This window comes from Nannospalax galili, unplaced genomic scaffold (assembly GCF_000622305.1).
Source record: "Nannospalax galili isolate Female #2095 unplaced genomic scaffold, S.galili_v1.0 scaffold173, whole genome shotgun sequence".
Lineage (NCBI taxonomy): Eukaryota > Metazoa > Chordata > Mammalia > Rodentia > Spalacidae > Nannospalax > Nannospalax galili.
Genome location: NW_008334442.1, coordinates 650,167 through 663,997, shown reverse-complemented (window position 1 = coordinate 663,997; position 13,831 = coordinate 650,167). Strand labels below are relative to the sequence as shown.

Below are 13,831 nucleotides of genomic sequence, written 5' to 3'. Positions count from 1 at the left end.
TAGAATAAAGTTACATAAACATAGAATTACACTAAAGTCATATATAGTTACTTTATGTTTATATATAATATCAACTATACATATACTTAACAGTATTATTGTCATATATATTTGTTACCTTTAAAATATATAATACATTATGTATATAGGCATACAATAAGGGAGAATATGAATTAAAGATAAAAGTTTAATTCTTTTAAAATTAAGGGACAAGATTCGCTTTACTTTTTCTTAAAGCATTTGTTGTAAACATTGAACTATGCTTTTTCATATTTTTGACATGTATCCCTTGGAAAACAAGATGTGCCGTTTGTCAGCCTTGTAACCCAACAATGTCTGACCAGGCACAGGTTGACAAGATGGTTCAGAGAGTAAACGGTGCCTGCCACCAAGCCTGACATATGAGTTCAATCTATAGGACCCACATGATGGAAGGAGAGAATTGAGACCTGCATGTTGTCATCTGACATCCATATCTACAATGAGACATGTGCATGCACAGACACACAGACATATAGACACATACAATCAATCAACAAATAAAAAATTTGGGCGTGGTGGCACATACCTTTAATCTCAGCACTCAGGAGGCAGAGGCAGGGGGATCTCTGTGAGTTCAAGGCCAGCCTGGTCTACATAGTGAGTTCCAGGACAGGGAGACCTTGTCTCAAAAAGACTAGATAAATAAACAAATAATTTTTAAAAATTTTAAAAAGAAACTAGGAGCAAAGTTTTTGAATCACAAACATTAGAGAAACAGCTCCTGTGCCTCCAAGTTCTTATGAGAAGGCCAAGAACCTAACCAGTGGACAATCTTGTCATAAAGATATGAGAAATTTGTTTTTCCTGCTAGTTAACAAGGGCTGTCTCTCTAACTACCATGGTAAAGTTAGGTTGAATTATGTAGAACAAAATGTCCAGTCTTCTTACTTGAATGTTAATTTTTTTATGCTCATAATATAAAGATAAATCAGGTCTATCTGGCTATTTGAGGTCATATTATTCCTTTCTGTCTGCAGAATTGCTTATGACACATGTCATATTAATGATTAATCAATAATAAATGTTTTCTTTCTCTACTAATTTAATGCAGAGGATTTCTGAGAAAGAAGAAAATTTTGTTTTTAATTATAATGCCCCAATAATATGCTATCTCTTGATTTTACTCCTATAATTATGATGACAAAGAACTAACTGTATTGTCATGTAGACAAGAAGAACAATATCAAATATTTGATTGCTTGGCTCACTTCCTTTGAATTATTTAAACTACACTATAAATTCTAAAAAAGGAAATGCTGTATCTATAATTGCATAAGAGATTTTTACCATGGCTTGCACATTTGTAACCCATAGTCAGTGAATTAGAACAAAGGGACTCATAGAAATGTAAACGAACATGTATCAATGGAAATTACTATATTGTTCCTGCTTCCCCAAGTATTTGGAAACATTGCTTTTGGGCTAAGTAAGGAAGACTAACCTGGACTAGGAATTTTCCATGGAGTCCCTAGCCTCTGAATTAAGTGAGTTAAAGACTTAAAATAACAAACACTATGCAAAATATTTTTGTTGCTGTTTTGAGTCGGGGTCTCACTATGTATTCCAGGCTTGCTGTTACTTTCCTGCCTCCTTCTCTTCCTGCAGAGCACTAGGATTAAAGGAACTGCACAACCATCCCAAGTTCAAAATAATTTTATTTTTCACGCTCTGTTATCAGCAATAGCGGCTTGACATCATCACATATTTTAATACTTTACCTTCACAATTTAAATTTTAGCCCACATCATACAAACAAGAATGCTCATCTGGGCATCAATATTTCAAACATTAAGAAACTATTAATAGTAATTTAATAAACTCTTATTTGCCCATTTGAAAGAGTGCTTACATTTTCTACCTTTAAACCAGGGGCTCAAGGAGATGGCTCAGAGGGTTAAGTGCTTGCTGTGTTAAGTATGAAATTCTGAATTCAGACCCCAGGATGTTGCTAAAGCAGGTTGTTTCAGTGAGCACCTGTAACCCCAGAGCTGGAGGGAAGGATGGAGATAGGCAGATTCTGAGGGTTCCATGGCCAGCAAATATAGCTGAAATGGTAAGCTATAGGTTCAATGAGAGATGCTGTCTCAAAAGATAAGGTAGGCTGGGTTGGGCCTGGTGGCACACACCTTTAATCCTATCATGCTGGAGACAGAAGCAGACAGATCTCTGAGTTGGAGGCCAGCTGGGGGTATAGGAAGACTCTGTCTCAAAGAAGTAAAAAAATAAGGTGGAGTATAAAAGAAAAAATTACCCACAGTTCACTTCTGGCTTCTGAACTCAATACACAAATCCACAGGTGAGTACATACCTCCCATATGTGTATACACCACTCACACGCATGCATGCACACAAATGCACAAAGGCAAATGTAATAAGATATTGACAACTGTGATAAATTTTGAGAAATACTCTAAACAATATTTTTCTAGAAAGTTAATAATAAAGAAACCATAACGATACAGAGTAGAAAACGTTAAAAGCAGATTTTTTATGTGAAACACAGAAACAACTTATTTTAAATAAGTAGCAATATTTACCTTGTAGCATTTTGTTCCAGCTGTTCATCAATGTCACTGAAGATCTGCTTAAACTCCAAGTCTCCAGGAAATGAGTTTAGTAGGCATTGCAGGTCAAAAGAACTATGGGAATATTCATCTAATCCATCCATTCTGTGAAATGAGAATAAAAAGATGTCCGTTTCCACAAAATGAGGAGGAAAAAGGAATCCTCACCTCAGGTGGTGATACTGCACTAAAAATACTAATTTTCACTTACAGACACAATGAAACACAGGAGGAGGAAAACTGAGGTGTTATTAAGCTAGGTAAGTGTTTTGTTACTTAAATGTCATGAAGTGTGATCTAATTCTCACAATGGTCTGTGGTTTGAAAACTGAAAAACATATCAACCCTTAGAAGGCACTTAAGTATCCTGTTGCTCCTCACTGTAACTAAGCTGCAGTAGAAACTGAAGCTCACAGAAACCACTATCAAGAGGGGGGTACAGATGAAAAGTGACATCTTCCCTCCATCCTTGTCATTACTGACCTGGAAGTTGCAACTTCACAAAAGTCCTTGGGACCTACTTTTTCTTTTTCTTTTCCTTTTTCTTCTTCTTCTTCTTTTTTTTTTTTTAGCCATAGCTAATTTGTTAAAGTTATGTAATACAAAAATGGAAGTTTATATTCTACAATATGACAATAGATGGAGTAATTTATACATAAAATATAAAATGCATGTCTTACAAATCTGCTATATATGTGAACTCATCTTTCAGCAATAGATAAACTTTAGTACAAAAGCCTTATGGGTTTAGTGCCTGAGACAATGTGCATACTCACAGACACCTGTATTGGTCCAAGGTGATTTCTGTGTGAATATGCACTTCAGCATGCATCTTAACACTTTTTTTTTTCATTTTCTTTTTTCTAACAGAGCATAGGGTAGGCGTTTATTTACAGAGGAGTGGGTGCCCCCCATTTATGGCTGCACTGGAAAGTCCACACTCACTGCATGGGAAAGGTCCTGTAACTTCCTGACAGCCACAGAAAATGGTGCTGGCATTCTCATCTTATATATCTTCAGCCCCTCCCGCACATGGAACTAAGGTCAACTGATTGGGTGGGAGGGATAACTGACTCCCCCTCGACCCTCTGATGAGTATGGGAAGGAGGTGTGACTACAGCTTGCTGGTATAGTGGTCAGAGGACACTTCCAGTTAACACACCACTCCTTCCTCCGGCTCTTACAGTCTTTCTGCCAACCTCTTCCACAAAAGTCCCTGAGCCTTGGAGGGGATGGTAGGTGTGGGATGATCCTCCTATTGTGGCAAGGCACTGAACTTTCTTGTCTCTGTATCATCAGTTTTTCAATAGGCTGTTGGCCTTCAGTGGGATTCCATCTACTATAAAAACACAAACAGCAAGAAGAAAGAACATGTAAATTGCAGCTGCTATAATAACTTAACCTATGGGCATAAACACAAACACTTGAATGGTACTTTAGCAGGTGCATCACATCCATCTAACAAAACAATTGCACCGGCTTCCCACTGGGGCCTTTATTTTCCCCTGCTACAGGGGTTTTGTCTGGTCTACAGTACCAGATGTGTGTTCCACCCCTAGGAGAGGGCATTACATTCAATAGAAAATTTGCTGGTTGTACATACACTAGACACTTCACTATTGCACCAGCAGGAACATCTTGTTTGGCATGTTGATAGTGCAATAGGTGGGGGTCCATCGTTGAGCAGAATTATATGGGACAATTCCCCCTCAGTCATCTGCATCTCACCTTTTGCCACCATGAAAGTCACTCATCCAATGGCAGGGGGTTTCCAGCTTAGTCCAAGCTTGATTTCTCCCTCTCCTGTGCTCACATCAAGCAGTGTCTTCAGCAATAGGGTCCCTCCGTCCACTTCTGGTGTACAACCAACATTATTGACAATGCTGGAGCCTATTTCTATGTGAAAAAAAGTAATTGTTCTTGAGTTCTTCTAGGACCCCATTCACAGCCATAGCATTTGTTGTTTCTTAGAAACATGCAGGTTTTCCCTACCATAGGCCCCAAAGCAACAAATTCAATGAAACCTTTAAAATTGTGAACCAAAATAACCTTTCTTTATACCTTATTTAGCCAAGCAATGATCTATTCATTCATTCTACATGTAAGTAATGTTGAATAATATAAAGTTGTAAGCTCCAATTATAACACTTCAGCCAAGAGTAATACTACAGTTGGTCCTTATGAAATATAGTGATTATCCATCTCTTAGCTCTAATCTGCTTTGTATTACTTTGGTATATGAAACTACTAACTTTAATTTAGATTGCATTTATAGCATTTAAATATGATGTGACAATTAAGATTTAGAAATATATTTTGGTATGCAATGAAGTTTGCTGGAGTTAAGTTTAATTTTGAACATCATTTTCCTAGTATTACATGAAAATACTTAATAGCCCCAATTCTAAAAATTAGGACTTATGGATTTAGCATAGTTTTGATTCTGTGGTACCACATTTTAAGACCCATGACAAATAGTTACATTTGCCAAGAGCTAGTTACTGAGCTAGAACTGGAGAGATGACAAGTAAAACAGTAAGGGGTGCAACACAAGCATTTTGTTGAGAATTTTTGCTTCTATGTTCATTAGGGATATGAGCATACTGTTTGCATTTTTTGTTGTGTCGTTTCCTGGTTTTGATTATATACTCTAATAATACTGGTGTCATAGAAGAAGCTTGTGAGTTCTCCCTCTGTTTCTATATTTTTGAATAATTTAAGTAGTGCTGGTTGTGGATCTTCTTTGAATGTCTGGTAAAATTCTGCTATGAATCCATCTGGGTCTGGGTTCTTTAGTCATAAGGCATTGCATTACTGTTTTGATTTCCTTATTTGTTATGGGTCTGTTTAAGCTGTTGGTCTCTGCTTGTTTTAACTTTGCTGGTTTCCATGAATTAGAAATTCATCCATTTCTTTTAGATTTTCAAAATTATTAGAGTAAAGGTTTTTAAAAAATATTTTATTTATTTATTTAATTTTATGTGTATGAGTGTATTGTCTGCATGTATGTGAGTGCACCTGTGCTGTGCAATGCCGGGGAGGTCAGAAGAGGGAGTCGGATTCTCCCGGAACTGGAGTTAAGGACCGTTCATAGCCGCCATGTGGGTGCTGGGAATCGAACCTGGGTCCTCTGCAAGAGCAGTCAGCTCTTAACCACTGTGCCATCTCTCCAGCCCTGAGTACAGGTTTTTAAAGTATTTCCTTGTAATGTTCTGGATTTTTTTGGTATCTGTCGCAATGTTTCCCCTTTCATCTCTGATTCTGTTAATTTGGATTTGTTCTTTCTTTTGGTTAACTGGACTAAGGATGTGCCTATCTTGTTTATCTTTTTGAAGAACTAGCTCATAGACTCATTGATTCTATGTATTGGGTTTTTTTTTGTTTGTTTCTATTTCATTAATTTCTGCTTGGATTTTTGGGTTTAGGCTTGGTCTGTTCTTGCCTTTTCAAATTTGTGAGTTGTAACATTAAGTCACTTATTTGTGCTCTTTCTGATTTTTATAATGTAGGTGCCCAGAGGTATAAACATCCCTCTTAGGGCTGCTTTTAATGTATTCCAGAGGTTTTACTGTGCTGTATTTTCATTTTAATTTAGTTCCAGGAATACTTTTCCTTCTTTATCTCTTCTTTGACCCATTCGTCATTCAGGAGTATGTTGTTTAAGATCCATGAGTTTGTGTAGTTACTAGCTTCTTCTGCTATTGATTTTAAGCTTTATTGCATTGTGGTCTGATAGAATATAAGGATTTTTTTTTCTTTTCTTTCTTTTTCTTGCATTTGTTAAGGGTTTTTTGTGCCCCAGTGTGGTCTATTTTAGAGAAACTTCTATTGGCTGAATAGAATGTGTATTCTTTTGTGCTTGGGTGGAATATTCTGTAAATACATTAGGTTCATTTCAGGTAAGATATCATTTAAATCAGACGTTTCTCTATTTATTCTTTGTCCAGTTAACCTGTCTATTGGAGATAATGGAATACTGAAATTAGGTACTATTACTGAGTAGGGGTTAGGGGTTAACCTGTGTCTTGATGTCCAAAATCCAGAGTTTGGTGCCTATATATTCATGTTTGTAATATCTTTTTCATCAATTGTTCCTTGATCAGAACGAAATGATCTTCTTTATCTCTTCTGATTAATTTTAATTTGAAGTCTATTTTGTAGGATATTAGAATTGCAGTCCCTGCTATATTCTTAGTGCCATTTTCTTGGAATATATTTTATATTTTTTCACCCTAAGGTAGTGCCCATCCTTGAAAATGAGATGAGTTTCTTGCAAACAAAAAGATGGATTTGTTTCTTAATCATTCAATTATTTTGTATCTTTTGACTGGGGAGTTGAGTTCATTGATGCTTAGGGTTATTAAAGACATATATTGTTTCCTGTTATTTTAATTTTTATTTGTGTTCTTTGTCTTATTTTGTGTTTCCGTAATTATACCTTCATGAAAGATTTTTCTTTCCTCTTCAACTACGATAAATAGTTGATAATATGATAAAATACCCAGTTTTGCTGGATAAAGTATCCTGGGTTGGCATTTATGATCATTTAGAACTTGGAATACTTTGCTCTAGGCTCTTCTGGCTTTTATAGTTTGCACTGAAAAGTCAGCTGCAATACTGATGGATTTTCCTTTATATGTAACTTGTTTTCTCTTGTAACTTTCAGTAACCTCTCTTTGTTCTGTACATTTAGTGATTTTACAATGATATGTAGATATGTCACTTATGGTGGGGCACTTCAAAGACACCTATTCTCTGTGTGAGACCAGTTTTATAGAATTCTGTTACAGTCTAAATCTGTTGCAAAAGAAGATTCTTTGATGAGTTTTGACAGGCATACTTATCTGCAAATATAAGGATTTATATTTAGCATGTAGTAGAAAAATACATTTGTCTAGGGATCTGACAGCCTTGGGGTTTTCTCTAAGATCCGTGACCTCTCTAGTCATTTGCATTTGGCTATGGTTACAGTACCACACATGAGTTCCCTTTCATGAGTCACTTTTAGTTCCAAATAGGTAGGTATTGAATACCTCCAAGATAAAACTATCACTATTGCCCAATATAGTTTGAGGTGCCAGTCAGTGTTATGGTTATTAGGCATTAAAGCTGGGGTTGAACCATTTACTGATACTCTCCCTTAGCAGCTTGCATAGTGATCTCTAAAACTATGAGAGCCAGCTTTTGGGGAGGTAACTTTCAGGTCAGTTCCAGCTCCATTGCTCCATGTTCTGTGACCAAAGTATGTCTTGTCTTCAGCAATAGAGTTTTACCTTCGAGTTCTGGGAGGCAATCAAGGGCTATGGAAACAGCCTGTGTAATTTTGGGAGTCACTTGGACTACCCTGACCAAAAACTGGAAGGGAGGTTTCTCCTATTTGGCACTGTTTCTTGTTATATAGCCTTCAGCTACACACATGGACTCATGTAGAGGTTTTATGTGTAATTTTTCAGTAAGTTTTTTAACTAATATTTTTCAGTAAGTTTTTTTTTAACTAATCAGTTTCCCTCTGATTTTTTACACCATCTAGGGATTTATCTCACCCCCCTTCTCTCTAGTCCTCCCTCTCCCCTTCCCAGTTAAAGTACACCCACTTTCCCTCTTTCAACCAAGATAATATCTGTGTCTTTTGGTCCTCCTCTCTTGAGCCCCTTCTTCCCCTTTACCCCCATAGTTCCGTGGATAACCCTCCCTCACCCCCTCCCATTTAAATACCCCCATTTTACCCATTTTCCCCTTGGTAACACCTGTCTCCTACAGTTCTTCTCTCTCGGGTTCCTTCTTTTCCATTTACCTCCATGGTTCTTTTCCATTTCCCTGGCTCCTGTAGTTATATCAGGATATACACTCACATACAAGGATTTGGTGCTAGGATCCACAAATGAGGGAGAGCATATATTATTTGTTTTTCTGAGTCTGTGTTACTTCATTTAGTATAACACTTTCTAGTTCCATCCATCTACCTGCAAATTTCATGATTTCATCTTTCTTTACCAATGAGTAGAACTCCATTGTGTAAATGTACCACATTTTCATTATACACTCATCAGCTGAGGAACAACTGAGTTGCTTCCATGTCTTAGCTATAGTGAAAAAAGCAGCAACAAACATGGTTGTACAAGTGTCTCTGCAATAGGATGACTCCTTTGGGTATATGACAAGGAATGGTAGAACCAGGTCATAAGTTAGGTTCATTTTTAGTTTATTATTTTTTTGAATACATATTAGTTTTACCTGTATTCATAAGAATCAAGTAACCACCTAGACTTAGTCACAATGCCCTCCAGAATGTATACTCTTCTAGAATATTCTACAGAATAATCAAGGTTTGCTAGATCTAATCTTTTAAGTGAAAATTCTTTGGCATTATTTCCAGAAGACTTGCATTTTAAAAAATATTTTATTTATTATTTTTATTTTATGTGTATGCATGTCTTGCCTGTGTGTAGGTAAGTGCACTCGTGTTGTACAATGCCCGCGGAGGACAGAAGAGGCTGCTGGATCCCCTGGAACTGGAGTTACGGACAGTTGTTAGCTGCCAAGTGGGTGCTGGGATTCGAACCTAGGTCTTCTGCAAGAACAACCAGTGTTTTTAACCACTGAGTTATCTCTCCAGCCCCCAAGACTTGCATTTTTAGTTTTGTTTTCTTTAAGAGTTCTCCACACTCCTTTATGTAGTGATTGCACAAGTTTTCAATCCCACCAGAAGTGAATGAGCATTCCCCTTTCCCCACATCCTCTCCAGCATTTAATGTCATTTGTTCTCTTGAGTTTAGTCAGTCTGACGGGTAAGAAGAAATCCTGAAATGGTTTTAATTTGGATTTCCCTAATTATTAATGATGTTGAATAATTTTAAAGGGGTTTCTTAGCCATCATTATTTCTTCTTTTGAGAATTCTCTGTTCAGATCCATGGCCCATCTTTTAATTTGGTCATCTAGTTTTCCTGATTCTCTGTTTTATGAGTTCTTTATATATTCTGGATGTGAAACCTCAGTCAGATGTGTCCCTAATGAAGATTTTTTCCCGCTCTGTGGGTTTTTTCTTCACTTCCTTGGTTTCTTCTTTTGCTGTACAGAAGCTTTTTAATTTAATGAGGTCCCACTTGTTCATTATTGACCTTAATGCCTGAGCAACTGATGTCCAATTTAGAAAGTCCTTTCCTACACCTATATCCTGTAGGGTACTGTATATGTTTTCTTCTAACAGTTTCACCATTTTAGGTTTCACATTGATGTCTCTGAGTCATTTGGAGTTGATTTTTGTGCAGGGTAAAAGATAAGAGTCTACTTTCATTCTCCTACAGAAATTTCATGTACTCATATGTTTGGGCCTTCAATTATATTTCATTGCTCTTTGTGTCTGTTTTTCTGCTAGTATTATGCTGTTTCTGTAACTACAACTCTGTAATATAGTTTGAGATCTGGTATGGAAATCCCTGTAGTGTTGTTCTTTGTACTCGGGATTCCTTTGGATATCTGAGGTCTTTTGTGAATTCATTAGAATTTTAGGATGCTTTTTTCTAATTATGTGAAGAATGTCATGGGGATTTTTATTGGGATTGCACTGAATCTATACAATGCTTTTAGTAGAATGTCCTTTTACAATATTAATTTCTCCAATCCATAAGCACGGGAAGTCCTCCTGGTGTCATTCTCAGTCTCTTTCTTCAAATAGTTAAATATTTCATTTTAGAGATCACTGGTCAAATTTCTTTTTACATTTTTTTTTTGAGGCTATTGTAAATAGGAGGGTTTCCATGTACTCTTTCTCCAGTTGCTTGTAATTGATATGTAAAACGGCTACTGATTTTTGTAGACTAATTTTGTAACTTGCCACTTTACTGAAAGTGACAATCACTTCTATGAGTTTTCTGGTGGAATTTTTGATCTCTTATGTATAATATCATATCTGCAATTACAGATAATTTGACAACTTCTTTTCAAATCGATTCTCTTTAATTGCCTTCTCTTGTCTTATTGCTCTAGCAAGAGTTTCAAGTAGTATATTAAAAATGAGTGGAGACAGTGAATATTTTTGTCTGGTTCCTGATTTTAATGGGAATGCTTCCAGAGGTTTTTTTTTTTCTCTTTTCTCCCCCGTTTAGAATGATATTGGCTATGGGTTTATAGTATATAGCTTTAATTATGCTGAGTTATGTTCCCTCCAGTCCAATTCCCTCTAGGACTTTTAACATGAATCCATGTTGAATTCTGCCAAAGGCCTTTTCTGCATCTATTGAGATGACCATGTGAATTTTGAATCCATTTATGATGTTTATTGACTTATGTACATTGAACCATCATTGCATCTCTGGAATAAAGCCAACTTGATCATGGTGGATGATCTTTTTGAAGTGTGTCTGTTTGCAGTTGGCAAGCATTTTGTTAAGAATTTTTGGATCTATGTTCATTAAGGATATGGGCTATAGTTTTCTTTTTAGAGTATGTCTTTATCTAGTTTGGGTATTAGAGTGATAATGGTTTCATGGAAGGAATATGAGTATGGCAGTTCTCCTCTTTCTAGCTTTTTGAATACTTTAGAAGGGCTGGTTGTAGATATTCTTTAAATGTCTGGTAGAATTCCTACTGTGACTCTGTCTGGTCCTGGGCTCTTTTTAGTCAGGATATTTTATAATACTGTTTCAATTTTCTTATATGTTATGGGACATACCATTTCTATTCCATTATTGTACTGTTATCTTTTTTCCCAATATGGAGAGAGACACAGAGACAGAGAGACATAGTCACACAGAAATAACATGGAGGATTGCCTGGTGCAATGATAAGGAGACACTAGCTTTGAAGCCACACCAAACTAAATTCTTATCTTTGGTCACTGACACACCTGTTTAAAAGTTATTTACTGACTGCTGAAAAGAATGTATATTCCACAGCTTTTGGATGAAATATGCTATAAACATTTATTAAATCTACTTATTCTATGTTGTAATTAAAAAAATAATAATAAACTATTTTATTTTAAAAAGAAAAAAAAAAGTTATCTACTGAAACTGGAGAAATAGCTCGGTGGTTAAGAGCACTTGCTCTTGAAGAAGGCCCAGATTTGGTTCCCAGTCCCCAGTACCCTGTGGTTAACCACTGTCTACAACTCCAGCTCCAGGGACCCCACACCGTTTTCTGGCCTCTGCGGACACTGCACACATATGGTGCATTTACATGCAGGCAAAATACTCATACACATAAAATATAAATATGTAGTTTTTTTTAACTAACTGCTTATGAACCAAAGAATAACTAATTTTCTACATAGCTTTAGAAATTAGGAATGTTGGAACAGTGATAAAATTAACTTGTCCCTGTATTTGCACATTTTTGAATAATCTGAGTAGGTAAACTGCTCAGATGACGAGACATTAAAAATTATTGCATTTGTGATTTAAATGTTTGATTATGGGGGCTGAGGCTTTGGCTTAGTGAATAAAATGTTTGTTGCTCAAGCATAAGAACTTGACTTTGGATCTCTAGCACCTCCACAGAAAGCCAAGCATGGCACTGCCTGCCTGTAATCTCAGTGCTGTGAAGTAGAGATAGGTGGATCCCTGAGGCTCTCTGGTTGGCCAGTCTAGTCAATAGGAGAGAACGTGCCTCAATAAATAAATGAAACTGGAGAGCAAATGAGAATGACATCTGACATTGACCTTTGACCACTGTACACTCATAGAAAGTGCACACACACACACACACACACACACACAAATAAGTGGTTCAACATGCACAAGTCAAAAAATATAATACACAGATATTTATAAAGAGAAGAATATAATTAGGTCAATATTTCTCACCATGTACAAAGTCAATTCAAATAGGATCAAACCTGAATTGCAAAACTTCTAGAAGTAATAAGAGAAAAACTGGACAAGATAAAGATATAGGCAAGAAATTTCTGAATGGAACTCCAATAGAACAGGAAAGAGCCTGATAAAGGAACAAACGAGATTACATAAAATCAAAAAGTTTCTGCTATTCACCACCAGCCCCATCTCCCCCTCCAGTCTCAACTCCTAGTTTGGTCCCTTTCCATTACTTGTCTTGAGGGCCCAGACACCTGGGGAACCACTACTGCCTTCTGATCCCTTTCATCCAGGCCAACTCAGTGCCTTCTCTGGTCCCCAGGAGCACTGTTTCTGGGCCTGGCCCTGCCCTCACCTCCCAATGCTTCCCTGGGCCTGCACCATCTGCAGGCCTCTCTCTGACCCTCAGGCCTCTCTCTGGGGTAAGTCCATTGTGCCCTCCACGCCTTGACTCCCCCAGCAACATTCACCCTCCCATCTACCCCACAGGTCTCTCCTCCTAGTTTGGGTCATGTCCCATTCCTTGACTTGGGGCCCCAGACACCTGGGGAACCACTACTACTTCCTGATCCTCGTCATCCAGACCAACTCAGTGCCTTCTCTGGTCCCTAGGAGCGTTGCTTCTGGGCCTAGCCCCACCCTCACCTCCATCTGCTTCCCTGGGCCTGCACCACCACCAGCCTCTTTCAGGGATGCAGGGGCTGACCTTTCCTCTTCCTGATCCTTTGCATCCAGACCAACCCAGCTCCTCAGTGCAGTTACTAGGAGGCTTTGGGATCACTTCCTGCTCTCATCTGCCTATGCATCTCTGGGTGGCACAGCCACCAGCTGCCCTAAACCAGCATCATTCCTGGGCCCGGCTCACAGGCCAGTCCAACCCCCAAATTCCTGAGGCCAAAATCTTTCCTGGAAGGATCCAGACCGTAGGAGAAAGCCTGAGAGCATCTGATCCTTAACTGACTGGCCTCTGTGGGAACTCTTGAAGACAAAAGCAACCTGGCCAATCCAATATAAAATCAAAAGAGAGAACCTGAAGCTTAGATGAACCAGTATTTCATGCCAAAAAAGTAAACCACAAAGACACATAAAGTTCACTAAAAGAAGCAGACGTAAACTTGAAGGCCTGAGTCTCACACAACAATCAGAAACTACAAAAGAAATCCATATGTCAAAATCACAGAGAAAAAATAATAACATGAAAAACCAAAATAACATATCCCACCAAATACAAATAGTCCTCTAGAAGAGTACAATGAAAACCCCCTAGAGATAATGCAGGACATGGAATTCAAAAGAAAAATTATAAACATGATAAAAGTATGCAATGAATTAAAAGAACACACAAACAAAGAAATCAAAGAACTGAAGGAAGATAAATCAAAGAACTGAAGGGGATAAACTTCTGAATGAAA

At 37.5% G+C, this 13,831-nt stretch overlaps 1 protein-coding gene across 9 annotated transcripts in view; it reads right to left on the bottom strand.

Moving 5' to 3' along the window:
- The window catches only part of Kiaa0825 (KIAA0825 ortholog), a 485,775-nt gene that overhangs the window by 413,473 nt on the left and 58,471 nt on the right, over positions 1-13,831 (bottom strand). For 7 of the 9 annotated variants that reach the window (XM_029561734.1, XM_029561732.1, XM_029561735.1 and 4 more), the window contains 2 exons: positions 4,335-4,502; positions 2,580-2,711 (listed from right to left, as the gene is read on the bottom strand). In XM_029561734.1, coding sequence (XP_029417594.1) covers positions 2,580-2,711; positions 4,335-4,360 — 158 coding nt within the window. In that variant the 5' untranslated portion in view covers positions 4,361-4,502. Of the gene's footprint in view, positions 1-2,579; positions 2,712-3,790; positions 3,946-4,334; positions 4,503-13,831 lie in introns of all 9 variants that reach the window. The other 2 variants (XM_029561736.1, XM_029561737.1) reach the window with 2 other exon arrangements.